At 40.6% G+C, this 18,703-nt stretch overlaps 1 protein-coding gene across 1 annotated transcript in view; it reads right to left on the bottom strand.

Annotated features, from left to right (window-relative positions):
* Positions 1 to 18,703, bottom strand: part of ryr2a (ryanodine receptor 2a (cardiac)) — a 749,067-nt gene that overhangs the window by 359,142 nt on the left and 371,222 nt on the right. Inside the window, exons 21-23 of the mRNA XM_043695572.1 lie at positions 15,965 to 16,069; positions 13,992 to 14,095; positions 1,871 to 1,954 (exon numbers count right to left, since the gene is read on the bottom strand). Coding sequence (XP_043551507.1) covers positions 1,871 to 1,954; positions 13,992 to 14,095; positions 15,965 to 16,069 — 293 coding nt within the window. The remainder of the gene's footprint in view (positions 1 to 1,870; positions 1,955 to 13,991; positions 14,096 to 15,964; positions 16,070 to 18,703) is intronic.

Here is an 18,703-nt window from a genome sequence, read left to right as displayed (position 1 = left end):
GCAATCCTCAATGTTTACACCATCTGGGTCTACAGACTCCAAATGTTCTGAATGGTTTTCTGTTATTTTAAATTGCTGCTGACTCCCACTCTTACTTCACTGTCCTTTGACTCTTACAATTTCACAATGTAGCCCAATGGAATAAGAAAGCTACAATATCTCTTCCCATGACTGAGCACTTTATAGGCTTCTGGATTCAACATTAAGTTTGGGGTTTGCTTGTAAATATTTAATATATATTTTATATATTTATTATTACATATTAAAATGCATAATTTATTATATTTAATACATATTTAATTGGCTGCATGGGTGTTTTATTTGTGGTGATTAGTAGTTTTAAAAACAATGCAGACAGAAACATGTTTCTTTCCAGTTGGACTTGCCGAGCTATTAAAGAGGGACTAAGACTTATCATACAGTATTGGTCAAAGAGGCAATCTTTGAGCAATAATTTGGAAGTGATAAGGAGAGATTGGGAAGTGAAGAATTTAAGGAAAGTATTTCCATACTGCGACCAAGGGGTAGAGTGATGAAAACTGGGGATGTGCAAGAGACCCAAACTTAGAGATTGGAATGTGGGAGAAGACTTCACCGTTATGAAGAATTGGAGCCAGGGAAGGATTTGACAACATGGATGAAAGTTTAAAAATCAAAGTGGTGCGAGATTGTCAACTTGCTGGCATGCAATAATCATAGGCTTCATACAGCACAAAAGGAGTCCCCTCAGTCCTTTGAGAACATCTTTGCAAAAGCAAGTTAATTAATCTCATTCCACCTGCCCTACCTTGTAACCCTGGAAAGGTCTTCCCTTCAAGTGTTTATCTAAGTCCCTTTTGAAAGTCACAATTGAGTTTGCCTCCAACACCCTTTCAGTCAGTGCATTCTATATCAAAAAAACCAATGCGTGAATAAGAGTTTTTTACTGTCACCTTTTCCTAATTACCATAAATTTTGTCTTATAATTTTGACCTTTCCTCCAAAGAGAATAAATTCTCTTTATCTACTTTGTTTCGGTCCCTCATGTGTTTCCAATGTAATTACCTCAGCAAAATTTTGCATTGTAATTTGGAAGAATTGATTAAAGAACCAGATAGAAAACACGACAGATTGAGCAGAACATGACCTGGCAGTGGAGTTCTCCCTAACTGTGAGGTGCCTCTATTCCTTAATTTAGATGAATACATGAAAAATTTACATGAATTACTATTCCTTGAGAAAAAGAACTGGTGTTTGGTTACCACATACCTCTTATTTATTTAGTCAACAAATGAAAGCTTCTTTCAGACTATTATATTTAAAACTTGGACATTGTTACTTGCAGTCATCACCAATGGATATGGTTCTGTTGTATGTATAGAACTGTGGAAGCAGGTAAAACTACCTACAAAGATTAGTCATGGGAAAAATATGACCTACTGTGACAAAATGAACCAGGGCACAGGTTGTCATCACAGGAAATCAGTGGATGGGCAAGTAGCCACATCTTAGGGCAAAAATAGCAAACAAGGAAAGTACACTACACTCCAAATATTACTACTCTGTATGCACTACAAAGATTAAAGTCAACATCAGCCAAGATTAAGGTCCAGCCTACATTGTGAATTCAACATTATGAATATGCCATTGTCAACTAATGCTGCATCATTTAATCATGATTGTGAAGTAAATTGTGCTGATTTTTAAATTATCTTCTTTTTCAGACCAAACACAGGTTCAACAATATTGTTAAGTACCTGTTACATTGGGCAAGGGAGAAAGAGGACAGGGGAGAACAATGACTACCCATTGGAAGGTAAGTTTTAAGCTTTGCAGAAAGCAAAAACACACCAAAAAACATTCGGATGGTATGCTGGATCAAAGTACTCACTTCCTGGGAAGCTTTAGTTTTTTCACTTTTTCTTCTGCCTGGTCATCAGCAATGCCTACATGGCAACCCAAAGCCATAAGGGTCCTGTAAAATAAATGGACAGAAGTAAGTAAACCTTCAAATCATATCCTTTTACATAAATGGGAGAACTGATAGCTCCACTTTGGTGCTCATTACAGAATCCCTACAGTGTGGAAGCAGGTCATTTGGTCCATCAAGTCCATTCTGACCCTCCAAAGAACATCCGACCCAAACCCATTCCATACCTGCTGCCCCACATTTCCCATGGCTAATCCACTGAGCCTGCACACAATGGGCATCTTATCATGGCCAATCCATCTAACCTGCATATCTTTGGACTGTGAGGGCAAACTCAAACACCTAGAAGAAACCCATGCAGACACGGGAAGAATGTGCAAACTCCTGCAGACAATTGCCCAAGGATGGCATCGAACCTGGGTCCCTGATGCTATGAGGCTATAGTACTAAACACTGAGCTACCATGCTACTCCATTATAAACCTCACTAACCTCTTCCCACTTCATTCATTTAACACCAGCAACATATTCCTCAGTTCTTTCCTCCTCATGTTTAATAAATTTAAATGCATCCAGGATCCTTTGTCTCAGGTACTTCCTGTGGTTGTGAGTTCACATTCCAACCTGAGTAACGAAGCTCCTTCTAAATTCTCAGCAACATACTCTTTATCAGAACTAGACACATCATAAATTCTTAGACAGCATATGAAAATCCAGGAATTAACCAGTGAAAAGATTGTTCTATCCACTGTACAACTTTACTCACATATCACTCCATCTCATCGCACTTGCTGCAGTGCTTCGCAGCTACTTTGGGGAGATAGTGCCATGGTAGTCATGTCATTGGACTGGTACTCACAAGGCCATTGTTAATTCTCTGGTGATATGGGATCAAATCCCACCATGACAACTAGTTTAAATTTACGAATAAATTCAAAATATGGAGCTACCGTCAGCAATGACAATTATCATTTGTAAAAGCCCATCTGGTTCATTAATGCTGTTTTGGGAAGGAAATCTGCCATCCCTGCTTGGTCTGCACTACATGTGGCTCCAGATCCACAGCAGCAGACGGAAATGGTTTAGAAAGCCATATGTTTCACAGGAGATTAAGGGTGGGCAACCAATGTTGACCTTATTAATGTGCCCATACCTCACGCAAGAATAAAGAAAAATGTCTTTTCAAACTCCATTTCTCAACACACTATCGAGCATCAACAGTTCAGCATACTACAGCCTTCTGGACTCAATAATGAGTTTGTGGCGATTGCAACCAGGGCCAGGTGGATCCCATTGACTTGATGGCCCGATCATCCCTGGCTGACAGATACAAGCAGGAGATTAAAAGAGAAAAGAAAGGGAAAAAAAAGAAAAAAAAAAAGCAGGAGATTCAGAAGGTCTCCTCAGTCTACACAGCGCATGTAAATAAAGGGTGACTTGGTGAGGGGATACTAGCCTCTATGCGGTTATTTCAGAGTTCAATAAATTTTAGAATATAATATCTGCCTCCATTTTGTTCCATGTGTTGTGTTAATGAAGTTTATGTTTTCATTTTCTGGCTCGTTTCTGTCTTTATCCTTTCATTTACATTCAGCCTCTACGTAGCTACTCATGCCAAAGCTGTATTCCTTTACAACACTCATTACTATTCTATTTGTCTTATGCATCATGAAATATTTTGTTCCTTAATCTCTCGCATCTTCCAACCTATCCTCTCCTAACTTCTACCCTTCTAAGTTATTCTTTCTACTCCCACCCCTCCTTGACTGGATCAAAACAAATAATTTTATCCTTATTTTTCAGTTCCAATGAAAGATAAATAACCTAAAGTGTTAACTTTATTTGTCTCCACAGTTATGATCAGTGTAAGTATTTATGTAATTTTGTTTATTTAATCTCTCCAACCTGACAAATAATTTTTAGTCACTTTATTCAGGAATTTTAGTGATGCTGCACAAAATGCTGTTTTCCAATAGGTTTGAATTACTTTCAGTGTATTTGTAATTAGTACTCGAAATGTTGGACACTGGCCATAGATTATTAGTGGGCTGTCATCAGCTCTTGATTTTTATCCCCAGTAAAATGGGCACAGTGAGAAGCACAGGATGGTAAGCATTTACAAGTTGCAAACTGTGGTCACAATGACCAAAGTCCAGCAGAGTCTAACTACAAGAATGTTCCCATCATCTAACGCCCTTAGTGGGGAGTGTTCCTGACAAAGAATATTTAAGAGAAAACTGGAGGCCAATTCCTACCCTTGCTATTCAGTGAAAATTCAGTGATAGCACAAGGAAATTCACACTGATATCTAAGCTTCTATTACTGGAGTTAACCACATAACCTGGGTTTAAAGCAAGCAAGTGCTTCATTGACACCTGAGAATGGCTGTCACATGATATTAATAGAAGTGCAATGCAACTTGCAGAATTTTTTTCACATTTTGAATGGATGAATCATTAGTTCTCAACATTAAAATTACAATTTAAAACTTGCTCTGTTTCTCAAGAGGATTTGTCCTCCTTTTGGCCTCATGGAAATTTACCCCCTATAATGCTAAATTCACTGCAGCCCTCCTCAGGAGGTAATTTCCAACCTACTCCCCACTTAGGGGAACTGGGTGGACTCCAGCATGCAGACAATAGATGGTCAGGTCTCTGCAAGCTGCTTGAAAAGTAAAGGTAAAGTCGTTATAGTCCGATCGGAGCATCGGGCTGCTCTCTCATTAGAGAGAGAGACGATTGGTGGTAGTTTCAAATGTATACGTAGTTTGTCAACCTCACTGATGACAATGGACAGTCAGGGGCATGCTCCATCTACTGCCTGCCAAATTTCCACTAAAATCAACAATTAACACAGGGGCAGTGAAAAGAACACTTGCCAGCATTATTTTACTGGCCAGTATTGCTCATATTATGTCTCAGAAAATCATAACACTTAGCCATGATCTCCCTTACACTTGCTCAACACTGGGGTAATCAGAGTTAAAAATCACACAACATCAAGTTATAGTCCAACAGGTTTAACTGGAAGCACTAGCTTTCGGAGCATTGCTCCTTCAAATCACCCGATGAAGGAGCAGGGCTCCAAATGTTAGCGTTTTCAATTAAGCCTGTTGGACTATAACTTGGTGTTGTTTAATCAGAAACTTTGTACACCACACCAATCTAACACCAGCATCTCCAAATCATGATGGGGAATCAGACTCCACCAAGGTGAAGGTAACTAGAAAAGGAGTCCCAATTTATAATGTTTTAAAGCAAAGAGAGTTGTAAATAAAATGCACAGGTTTACATTCAAAGTATTTTGGACTTATACTTGCATTTATATGTAAGAGTCAGTTACATTCTGATGTGCAGACAAAATAAGGTGGAAATGTGGCTTTGCATTGAGTTGTCTCAAGCTCAGTCATGTCCTTTATATTTGTTCTGGGTTCTGACCTGAATCAGTTCAATCAGTTTGCAAAACCATATACTTAATGGTCCTTCTCCCAGCACTCAGTCATGAATCAGTTTCAAAAATCCTTCCAGTTATCTTACTGTCAAAATATTTTCACTTAACAAATGACTTATGGGGAGCTGTCATTTCTTGTGTGAGAAAATGAGGTTGAAAACTTTATATTTATAAATGTCATCATATTGCCAATTCAAATGAAGACAGTTCAGGGCTGTTACTGTAAATACTTTCTCCAGAATTTAGAATCATGTGGTCTACAAGTTAGAAAGCAAGCTGATTTACTAATAACATTCCTTAACATCCTCAATGATACTGAAGCAATAAGTTTTCTCAGAGGACTCACTGTCCTATGATTTCCAACTGTCAGTATTATTGGTACATACTCCTTGCAGTAACAATTTCATTGTGATACAACCATGTGAAATATGAACAGGAGTAGGCCATCCAGCCCCTTCAGCCTGCACTGCCATTCGATCATGGCTGATCTGACATTCTTCACATCCACTTTTCTACCCTGAGCCCATACCCTTAATTCCCGTACTGACCAAGAATTTATCTATCTCAGCTTTAAATACACACAAGGTCTCTGCCAACACCCCACCCCCACCCCCTTCCGCCCCATAGCTCTCTATGGAAAGGAGTTCCAAACGCTCACAGCCTACTTCCGCATTTCAGTCTTAAATTGATGATCCTTAATTCTGTTTCTAACAGGGCATTGTTTCAGTCATCCAAAAGTTCCTATGGCAATGAGCTTGGCAGTTACAACAGCAGAGCACCTACTAATGCCCATCAACACCAACCCCATTAATGTGTACAGAGTTGGCTGCAGGGCATCTCATCTGCAAAGGACTACTGGAGGCCTGGAACACTAGGATTGCATTGTTGGTGCCAACCAGCTTCCCATGATCAGTTAACATGGTTCCTAATGCAATCTTAGGTACAGACTGATTCACTAACACCCAAGCCACTACCATCCTGAGAGAAGCAATAACTTTAAACACTTTGGTGTAACCTAGTTTGGTTGGATCTCTCCCCTCACCCTGAATGCATCGTTCCCTCTATGACATGGCCTCATACCCTGCTTGAAACCAATATGTCTTATCTCACGAGATGCACCATCCACATAAAGCATCCCTAGACATTTCATGGGAGCATTATAAATTAAGATCTGATGACAAGCCACATAAGGTGATATGAAAGAAGATTGTCAATAGCTTGATCAAAGAGGTAGTATTTAAAGAGAAACTTCAAGGTGGAAAGAAAGTTAAAAGAGCCTTAGAGGTTTCAGGAGAGAATTCCAGAGCTTAGAGCATAGGCAGTTGAAGGCACAGCTACCAATGCGGCACAATTAAAATCTGGGGTGCTCATGGTGCCAGCTTTAGCTACAAGTAGACATTTCAGAGGGTTTCAGGAAAGAAAGAAGTAGCAAGGTATAAAGTAATTCTGTATTTTGAAAATAAGGATGAACATTTTAGAACTGAGGCCTTGTTTTACCAAGGTACAATGTAGGTCAGCATCACAGGGGGGATGGGTGAACAGATTTCTGGGCAAGGTAGAGGGTCAAGTTTGCAGAGGATATAACTTAGAAGGTCACCCAGGAGTGCATTAAATTAAACAAAACAAGAGATAACAAAGGCATGAATGTGCAGCAAATCAGCTGAGGCAAAGCAACTTCAAGAGACTTGATGGAGATGGAAATCGGTTATCTTGGCTAAGGTGCTGATTTGTGGTCAAGAGCTTCTTTAGTTCAAATATGAAACCAAAACTGAACAGTTTGGTTCAGCCTCAGGAAATTTCCATGGAGAGCAGTGGGGTTGGTGGGGAGGGAGTGAAGTCTGAAATGGCAGCTGAATACAATGGCTTTGGTCTTCCCAAGGTGTAGTAACAATCTCCAAATGCAGGCCATAGTTTGGGAAGAAAGTTCCCACCATCAGCTTCATGCTCTTTAGACCAGTATCAGTTATAGCCAAATAAGAACTTGGAAATCCTACTACTCTATCAGGCCCCTCTGCTGCTCTCCCTTTGGAGTCACAGACAGATTGCAGCCATGTCTGCTCTAACATTTACTCTGCTTGGTGATGGTTCTGGTTTCAAAAATGAATACATATGCTACCAGTATTGCTAAAATCTAGCTCACATTAATGCATTTCCTCTGATTCTATACCCAAAAAACTTGCTCATTAAAGTCATTATTAAATAAATCTTTCACAATCGATTAATTTGTGATTCGCATTAGGAAAGATTTAGACAGAATATTGTATCATACCAAGTTTGCCTGGCTATCATCTAGATTTGCGATGGCAGAACACAGTCTGAGTGTATTTCATCTCAGCAACACAGGAATTAATTAAAACTGGGGAGATTGCCCCGAGTGGATTAAATACACTGCAATAATTTTTCACATATGCTCTAATGCAAATATTTAGGTTTTTCCTTTTACACTTTAATATCAAGTAAGTGTCTCCAGCTTAAAGTGAGAAATTATTTTTCTTTCTTAATTGCAGTGAATAGCTCTTGGCTAATTCCTAGATATTGAATCAGAACACTCTACACTGAATTGAGATGGGGCTCGTCGGATGCTGCCTGAATGACTGAATTGAGATACCTGTGGTAAAATGACACACGTTTGAATATTATGTGCAGGTGACAAGTTGCAATGAATAATGTCCACCTTACAAGGCTCCAGTTCCATAACTTAAATGAGAACAATGTCACAGCAACAAGCCACACAGGATACTGTAGGTCACTGATCAAATATCTTCCATATTTCATAGAGAAATGATGGGCAAGAGCACTGAGCAACCTAGATATATTAGCAGGGAATTTAGAAAAGATAACAGGTTTAAAAAAAATTCTGTATAGGTGCCTTTTAAGTCGATGGGACTTCATCTCAGGGCAAACTATCCAATACTCCACTTTAGGATAATTTTCAACGACACAAAATTAAGAATGCCGCAAATCAGCCATGTTAATTTTGTCAGTGGTGCACACCTTTTCCTCTGCTTGTCCATCTTGCAAAATGGCAGGTATAAGGGTAAATCCATTTTTTACACCAAGGGGGAGAATAGAAAACATTGAATAAATTTGTAGTTGTTTCATTGGCCTTCATCATAATATTTTACACCGATAAAGACATAACATAATTTATTGCACAGCAGTAGGCCACTGAGCCTTTCTATCTAATAATACTGTCCCTCCTTCCATTATAACTCAAAAGCGAGTACCCATTCGTTGATATATACTAATTATTATAGGAACGTCACTTTTAGACACTTAATTCAAATTGGGCATTTACAGTTACTTGTTTTTGGATTCAAATTTAAGTATGGGTTATATTATCAAAAAGACTAATATAAGCTCGTTGGGAAGCTCACAAGTAAATGTGGACATCACACATCTCTGCAGCAGGAAATTTCACTTCCTCATCAACTACAATTACAACATTTAAAAGACATTTGGATAAGTACATGAATAGGTAAAGTTTAGAGGAATATGGGCCAGGAGTAGGCAGGTGGGACCAGTTTAGTTTGGGATTATATTCAGCATGGATTGGTCCAAAGAGTATGTTAACCGTGCTGTATGATGCCATAACTTTAATAATTCTTCACCGACCAGTGTAGCTAATTTTGATCAATTGGTATATTCATAAAAATTAGAGGCACAGCTGGGAGTCATTGTGGGTAAAGGATCGGTAAATCATTGATCCTGAAGAGTCCAAAATGACTACTACTGCATTACTGTCATGGAGAGGGCTGAATATATTTGCCATGGATGCTGTCTGCAGATTTTTCATTCACAGAATATGGGCTTTGCTGGCTGGGCTGGCATTACTCTCTGTCCCTAATTGTTATAGAGTCATAGAGACATACAGCACGCAAACAAACCCTTTGATCCAACTCGTCCACACCAACCAGATACCCCAAAGTAATCCAGTCCTATTCCTCTAAACCCTTCCTATTCATATACTTATCCAGATGCCTTTTAAATGTTGAAATTGTATCAGCCTGCACCACTTCCTCTGGCAGCTTATTCCACACATGCATCCACCTTCTGTGTGAAAAGGTTGCCCCTTGGGACACTTTTATATCTTTCCCCTCTCACCCTAAACCTATGCCCTCTCGTTCTGGACACCCTCACCCTAGGGAAAAGACCTTGTCTATTCACCTTATCCGTGCCCCTCACGATTTTATGAACCTCTGTAAGATCACCCCTCAGCCTCCGATGCTCCAGAGCAAACAGCACCAGCCTATTCAACCTCTCCCTATAGCTCAAATCCTCCAACCCTGGCAACCTCCTTGTAAATCTTTTTTGAACCCTTTCAAGTTTCACAACATCTTTCCGATAGGAAGGAGACCAGAATTGCACACAATATTCCAAAAGTGGCCAAACCAATATCCTGTACAGCCACAACATGATCTCCCAACTCCTATACTCAATGCTCTGGTCAATAAAGGAAAGCATGCCAAATGCCTTCTTCACTATTCTATCTACCTGGGATTCCACTTTCAAGGAGCTATGCATCTTATTCCAAGGTCTCTTTGTTCAGTAACACTCCCTAGGACCTTACCATTAAGTGCATAAGTCCTGCCCTGATTAGCTTTTCCAAAATGCAGCACCTCACATTTATCTAAATTAAACTCCACCTGCTACTCCTTGGCCCATTGGCCCATCTGGTCAAGACAAAGCTGTACTCTGCGGTAACCTTCTTCACTGGCCACTATACCTTCAATTTTACTAACAATACCTCCTATGTTCACAACCAAATCATTTATATAAATGTCAAAAAGCAGTGGACCCAGGATCGATCCTTCAGGCACACCACTGGTCACAGGCCTCCAGTCTGTGAAGTAACCATCCACTACCACCCTCAGTCTTCTACCTTTGAGCCAGTTCTGTATCCAAATGGCTAGTTCTCCCTGTATTCCATGAGATCTAATCTTACTAACCAGTCTCCCATGGGTAACCTTGTTGAACACCTTACTGAAGTCCATATTGATCACATCTACCAGTCTGCCCTCATCAATCCTCTTTATTATTTCTTGAAAAAACTCCATCAAGTTTGTGAGACATGATTTCCCACGCACAAAGCCATGTTGACTATCCCTAATCAGTCCTTGCCTTTCCAAATACATTGAGGAGAAAGTGAGGTCTGCTGATGCTGGGGATCAGAGCTGAAAATGTGTTGCTGGAAAAGCGCAGCAGGTCAGGCAGCATCCAGGGAACAGGAGAATCAACGTTTCGGGCAGGAAACTGGAGAAATCTGCATTCATCCCTCGTGGTTGGAGGGTTCCTAGGCGGAAGATGAGGCGCTCTTCCTCCAGCCATCGTGTTGCTATGGTCTGGCGATGGAGGAGTCCAAGGACCTGCATGTCCTGGGTAGAGTGGAAGGGGGAGTTGAAGTGTTGAGCCACGGGGTGGTTGGGTTGGTTGGCCCGGGTGTTCTCTGAAACGTTCCACAAGTAGGCGGCCTGTCTCCCCAATATAGAGGAGGCCACATCGGGTGCAGTGGATGCAGTAAATGATGTGTTTGGAGGTGCAGGTGAATTTGTGGCAGATATGGAAGGATCCCTTGGGGCCTTGGAGGGAAGTAAGGGGGGAGATGTGGGCGCAAGTTTTGCATTTCTTGCGGTTGCAGGGAAAGGTGCCCGGGAGTGGAGGTTGGGTTGGTGGGGAGTGTGGACCTGACGAGGGAGCCACGGAGGGAGTGGTCTTTTCGGAATGCTGATAGGGGAGGGGAGGGAAATATATCCTTGGTGGTGGGGTCCGTTTGGAGGTGGCGGAAATGACGGCGGATGATGCGCTGTACATGGAGATTGGTGAAATACATGTATATACTGTCCCTCAGGATTTCCTCCAACAACTTGCCCACCACTGACATCAGGCTCACCGATTTATAGTTCCCTGGCTTGTCTTTACCACCTTTCTTAAACAGTGGCACCACATTAGCCAACCTCTAGTATTCCGGCACCTCACATGTGACTATCGATACAAAATCTCAGCAAGGGGCCCAGCAATTATCTCCCTAGCTTCCCGCAGAGTTCTAGACTACACCTGATCAGGTCCTGGGGATTTATCCTCCTTTATGCATTTTAAAACATCCACCACCATCTCCTCTGTAATATGGACATTTTTCAAGATGTCACCGTCTATTTCCCCACTTTCTGTATCTTCCATGTCCTTCTCCACAGGAAACGTTGATGCAAAATACTTGTTTAGTATCTGTCCCATCTCCTAAGGTTCCACACATAGGTGGCCTTGCTGATCTTTGAGGGGTCCTATTCTCTCCTTAGTTACTCTTGTATCCTTAATGTATTTGTAGAATCCCTTTGGATTCTCCTTAACTCTATTTGCTAAAGCTATCTCATGCCTCTTTGGCCTCCTGATTTCCTATCTTAAGTATACTCTTACTACCATTATATTCTAAGGATTCACTCAAACTCTGCTGTCTATACCTGTCACGTGCTTCCTTTTTTTGCTAAACCAAATCCTCAATTTCTCTAGTCATCCAGCATTCCTTACATCTACCAGCCTTACTTTCACCCTCACAGGAATATACTGTCTCTGGACTCTCGTTATCTCACTTCTGAAGGCCTCTCATTTTCCAGCCATCCCTTCACCTGCAAACATCCACCCCAAATCAACTTTTAAAAGGTCTTGCCTAATGCCATCAGAATTAGCCTTCCTGCTGTTTAAAATTTATATTCTGGTCTATTCTTTTCCACCACTATTTTAAAACCAATGGAATTATGGTTGCTGGCCCCAAAGTCCTCCCCCACTGACACCTCAGTCACCTGCCCTGTCTTATTTCCCAAGAGTAAGTCAAGCTTTGCACCTTCTCCAGTAGGCACATCCACATACTGAATCAGAAAATTTTCTTGTACACACTTAACAAATTCCCCTCCATCTAAATCCTTTACACTATGGCAATACCAGCCTATGTTTGGAAAGTTAAAATCCCCTACCACATTCACCGTATTATTCTTACAGATAATGAGATCTCCTTGCAAATTTGTTTCTCAATTTCCCACTGACTGTTAGGTGGTCTATAATAAAATCCCAATAAGATGATCATCCTTTACTTATTTCTCAGTTGTTCTGAAATAATTTCCCTGGATGTATTCTCAGGAATATCCTCCCTTAGTACAGCAGCAATGCTATCCCTTATCAAAAGCACCACTCCCCCTCCTCTCTTGCCTCCGTTTCTATCCTTCCTGTAGCATTTGTATCCTGGAACATTAAGCTGCCAGTCCTGCCCATCCCTGAACCACATCTCTGTAACTGCTACGATATCCAAGTCCCATGTTCCTAACCATACTCTGAGTTCATCTGCTTTCCCTGTTAGGCCTCTTGCATTGAAATAAATGCAGTTTAATCTAGCAATCCTACCTCGTTCTCGAGGCAGGAGGACATTCAGCTCTCGTTATGTGTGCTGGTGGGGTTGATGGCATCTTAACAGTGCCAAGCTGCTGACTAAGCATCCGACACTGTCACACTTTCCTCCTTGTGAAGGTTGGCAGAAATTAACTGCCATCATCTTCTGTGTCTCCTTAATCCAAGTGGATACTGTTTAAATATATTCAACCATTGCCTAAATTTGATGAGAAGGATGTTGAAAGGTATTTCATCTCATTTGAAAAGGTAGCTAAACAAATGCAGTGGCCAATGACCATGTGGGTTTTGTGAACTGATGAGGGCACGGTGGCTCAGTAGTTAGCACTGTTGCCTCACAGTGCCAGGGACCAGAATTCAATTCCAGCCTCAAGCGACTGTCTGTGCGGAGTTTGTACATTCTCCCTGTGTCTGCGTTGGTTTCCTCCGGGTGCTCCGGTTTTCTCCCACAGCCCAAAGATGCGCAGGCCAGGTGAATTGGCCATCCTAAATTGCCCGTAGTGTTAAGGGATTTGTAGGTTAGGTGCATTAGTCAGGGGAAAAGTAGAGTATTAGTTTTGGGGAATGGGTCTGGGTGGGATACCCTTTGGAGGGTCGGTGTGGACTTGTTAGGCCAAATGGCCTGTTTATACACTCGAGGGATTCTGTGATTCTAGTGGGATGACACCTATGCGCCAGTAGTAATTGTCTATTTAATTAGTGATTAGTGATAGGGAGAAAGGCCATCTAAGGATATTCCCACCATGGGATTAAATTGGAGGGAAGGCAGCACGGTGGTCCTGGCTGATTAAAAGCCTCCATCATCAAATTCAGCAGGAGGTAGGGCATTAATTTCTGCCTGACATTTCTGTTGCTTGTTTCTTTATCATTAACTTACAAATGAATTTCCGCAGATTTCAGACAGGCCATAAATCCCTGCAGAAAATCAAGAACAGACGTTTGAATTAATTCAGCAAGTTAACTCATTATATTCTCACTGAGTGAGATGCTCAAGACGTCATATCCCTGCTGGGGCTTTGCATACAGTGAGTGGCTTATCAGAAGATGACAGAGGTAATAATATTCTGTTCTTTGCTCCTGTGATCTTCAGAAAGCTATGACTGGAGGAAAATCATATAAACTTCATAAGGTATACGCTGTAGGGATCCAAAAATTGTCAGCATTAACAAAAGCTTTAAACTTCAGGAAAATATAATGTTTGTTACTGTAAGAAGAAAGAGAATAAATAAAATAACACTCACTTGAGGGTTTCAAGTGACATCTGCAAATTGTAATTTCGTTCCTGTTCTGGTAATTTGGAGAATTCTACCAGACAAGGATGTTGCCGTTTGTTGTCATCCCGGATCTATAAGGAAAATGCCAAGTTATGTTAATAGCTTCACAGTTGTGGTGGCATGTTATAATCAAAAACCTGTCTAACATCTCCAAATCAACTCTAAATTTTCTTGTCGCAAAGTTTTATTTTTAGATTCCCTACAGTGTGGAAACAAGCCCTTCGGCCCAACCAGTCCACACTGACCCTCCGAAGAGTAACCCACCCAGACCCATTTCCCCTCTGACTAATGCACCTATCACGGTGGGCAATTTAGCATGGTCAATTCACCTGACTTGCACATCTTTGGACGGTGGGAGGAAACCGGAGCACCCGGAGGAAACCCACGCAGACAATGTGCAAACTCCACACAGACAGTTACCCAAGGCTGAAATCGAACCCGAGAGTCTGGTGCTGTGAGGCAGCAATGCTAACCACTGAGCCACCGTGCCACCCTGGACAACAAACAAACTAAGTTAACGTGTAACAGGGGATTTTGGCTACAGCATTGTTGTTTCAATGCTTAGCAAAAATAACAGTATAAAAACTCTCATTTCTGCTTGATTCAAATATCTTCAACTGAAGGAAATGTTTTTTCTTCAAATAAATCTGAATCCTGTCATGAAGTTAAAAAAGTTAAAATACAATCTTGATAAATTCTCAGAAGGTTAAATATTTGGGTCTTCTTGCCTCGGGGTTGCCAACTTGATAATGTTGATTAGAGGAAGAACAAGGGTGTGTGTTTTAACTAGCAGCTACCTATCCCTGGCTTGACAAATGCTAGGCAATAGTTTCAAATTAGAGGACCATTTCAGCCTTTCCACTGATGTCCAAGGCTGACCTGAAGAATGGGTGAACGTATAAACAGGTGAGAAATTAACAACTACTTAAATATGCAAAAGCATTTTGCGTGCAATCTTAACTTTCAGGACTGAAGACTTTGCCTATTTTTTTATCACACAACAAGAGGTTGAAACAGTAGTTACTGAGGGGATCTTTCATGCTTTAAGAAGTGCTGTGGGTTTATTGCTGTTTTGCAGACAGAGCACTCAGCCTGGGTCACAAATCTAGCCCATTGGTGGCTCAATAATGCCCCTGCCATGACTGCACTCCACTCCTCAACAAAGCTGCCTCCGAGCCATCAGTTCCCCTCACATCCCCTTCCCTCACCTTTTCCGGTCAGAAGTGCTGGTTGGCTCCATATTCATTTCTCCCAGTGACCAACCAGTCATACCGTCTGCCCATCTTCACCTATCCCCACTTCACCACCCTGCTCCCGCCAGCCCCTTTATCTGCAGCTCCCCCTACACCCACCCCCAGTCCTGAAGAAGGATTAGACCCGAAACATCGACTTCTCCACCTCCTGATGATGATGCCTGACTTGCTGTGTTCTTCCAGCCTCCTGCCTGTCTACTTTGGCTCCATGTAGGAGGCAGATGGTTTTCTGTCCTTCATAGCCAGAAGGTTATGGTTGGCTGCCTCTTGGTGCTTTCAAATCATCAGTGGCATTTACGTCTAACTCCACTTGAGCACGTGAACCTCCCAGCAGTGGTTTTGCATTATGCAAGTTGAATTTCCTCCTCGAATGCCAAGTAACAGGTTTAATGGAACTTCAAACGAACTTGGATGGCGATGCAGTCAGCCCAAGGAAAATACACTTTACTGTGCACTTTGCAATCTTTACTATATTCCAAGATACTGATTTCTGAAGCTGTTTTCCTTTCAATGTAAAAGCCTATTTTCTTTCATTAGATTAAAATTGAAATAATCTTCATCCTGACTCAAAATCAAATTGACTCACTTTTCCTAAGCTAACACACAATAGAAAATAGCCCTCCTGGACCATATATGAATTATGTCACAATCTGCCATATATGAATTAATGACATGCCACCAACATACCGGCCCATATGTCCAGCCAAGCTCAATTTTGTTCATCACCCAGAGCTCGTGGATGTTTTCTGCTAACTTTTCTCGAACTCGGTCCAGGTGAGGTGGGAGTACAATCTGGAATAGTTTCAAGAGAGAAATATAATTCTTATAAGTAAGCTTACAAAGTCTACGTTTCCCCTAAACATTGAACATTTAGGAGCTTTAGCAAAAGTCAAGAACATCATACATAAATAGCTTGAAGGATCAGTAATGGGTGTTTTCAGCTTTCTTCCTTTGGTGAAATCTTATCTATGTGGATCTCACTACTAAACCTCTTCTTCTTTCTCCAAAATAACAAAGACTGAGGGCTTCCAACACAAACACCACTTGTCTCACTTCACAGTGGAAAACAAAAAATGGCTATCCTAAAATACAAGGCATGGTCCCATTCAGGCACCAAAGTAGTCGAAAGAAAAAGCATGAGTAGTACAAAAATGCCTATTTATATTCCCAGCAGTTCCTGCATTTTTTTCCATTCAAAGACACATTGCATATACTTTGAGGGCATTGTGGTAATTTTTAAGGATAAGAATTGGATGAATTAACTATGATTACATTGCCAACAACATAATATTTGGTCAGTGAACAGGCTATTCACATCAGTAAACACAACATAAATAAATTCTGTTATAACGAGGTTAAGCATCATATTCAAAACTATTTTCTCCGTAGCAATCAGCACTTGTAAGCTGGCAAAAAAAAATCAAACAAATATGTTTTTATGCTCAGCAAAAGCATAAAACATCATTAAAAAGTCAATACTTAACATACACATTGGAGTAAGATGCCAGCAGCGACACCGAAACACAAGTGGTGTTGTGCTTCAGTCATTGGAAAAATGAAAGTGAGCATAAAGTGTGAGAAAGGATTCATGAGCTCAGATGTGAAAGCAATATAAATATTCTGTAACATTAGCTTTGTTACGTTGCAATGAGAATTCTTGAAATACTAATACATGATTTTGCCAGTTTAGAGTCATGATTCATGATTAAGTCAGTTTGATGTGTACGGATAGGGTTTAATGAGTATGTAGATAAGCCTGTGAGGTAACTGTGGGGTCACTGTGACCTCAGCTGTCATGCTTTTATGTTTCACAAATAAGTTGGATCCTGAACAATATGGAGCATGTTGCTCTCTAGTCTTATCATGTGGAGCACAATAATAAACAAGTTTAACAAAGTTGAACTCAAATTAAGACGTGAAGAACTCATAATAAAAGAAGATCAACAGGTATTCAAAATTCAAGAAAACAAAGCTGTACATTCCTTCCTTGTCTTCTGATTAAATGTAATACTCAAGGATTTTTAAACCTTGAAACCTTTGCTTATGAATCAAAAATTCCATTTCTATTCCTTATTTTAAATACCAACATCAAAAACAAATTACCTGGTAATTGTCATATTGTTAATCACATTCATAAAATATTTTGGCATACAGATGTTAGTTTGTAATGCTGACACAAAGCCAAAACAGAATTAACCTATAGTTTACACGGTGATGTTCCCTTAAAGTATACAAGCTATCCCTGCTGTTTCATCTATATGGTACTATAACCCGACAAACTTAAACATTGTAGTTAAATCACAGAGGTGATCTATTTGTTGCACCTTGTCTTGAATGCTCCCAACCACAAAAACACAAATAGAAATCAGCGGACAATGCTAAGCAATGCTGCATTTATAAGTAAAACATATCTAAGATGTGTTGTAAGATAGTAATATATCATATTTGATGAGATATATTGATAAACTATGTAATTAGTATTTATTATATATTATTGTTATTATTGGGATCTTGGTAGAGGTATATAGGTTTTTGATTTTCATGTCTCTTAAGATGATTTGGGTTTTTTTAATGGTCAGAAGGTTTTTTTTTCTAGCAGTGGGTCATAACTGCACCCCCAAGAAAGGATGTTACTTTAGCTAACTTTAGCTACTTTAGCTAGTGAGGCGACACGATGGCACAGTGAGTAGCACTGTTGCCTCACAGTGCCAGAGACCTGGGTTCAATTCCCGCCTCAGGCGACTGACTGTGTGGAGTTTGCACGTTCTCCCCGTGTCTGCGTGGGTTTCCTCTGGATGCTCTAGTTTCCTCCCACAGTCCAAAGATGTGCAGGTCAGGTGAATTGGCCATGCTAAATTGCCCGTAGTGTTAGGTAAGGGGTAAATGTCGGGGTATGGGTGGGTTGCGCTTCGGCGGGTCGGTGTGGACTTGTTGGGCCGAAGGGCCTGTTTCCACACTGTAATGTAATCTAATCTAAATGACTAGAGAAGCAATCTAGTAAAATAATTGCTGAAGTTGAGATTTTATAACCTTAAGAAAAGAGAGGCCAGAGGCCAGAAGGGGGTTCAACTCTGAAGATTCCTATTAGCAGGTGTGCTGCTTAGCAGCCTCAAGGTAGTCAAAGTAACTGGCAAAACTCCAGATATTTCTTCTCCATAGATTTTGGTGGAAACAATCAGTGAGCTGGCCTATATTGGTTGGTTTCTAGGTGAGACAGACCTGGTGAATTTGCAAAAAATTGTCAAAATTAAATATTTGCAAACTCATCAGTTGGGTAAGAAATTTTAAGGTGAAAATAGGAGTGATACTACTCTGGGGTTGATTGTCTGAAAAGAATATTGTGGGGGAAAAGATTTTTTTTCCTACTTATTGCTAATGATGAGAGAATTTCAAACTATCTTAAATGTCGCAAAAATAGAAATTACT

This window comes from Chiloscyllium plagiosum, chromosome 9, assembly GCF_004010195.1.
Source record: "Chiloscyllium plagiosum isolate BGI_BamShark_2017 chromosome 9, ASM401019v2, whole genome shotgun sequence".
Lineage (NCBI taxonomy): Eukaryota > Metazoa > Chordata > Chondrichthyes > Orectolobiformes > Hemiscylliidae > Chiloscyllium > Chiloscyllium plagiosum.
This window is presented reverse-complemented; position numbering and strand designations above follow the sequence as displayed.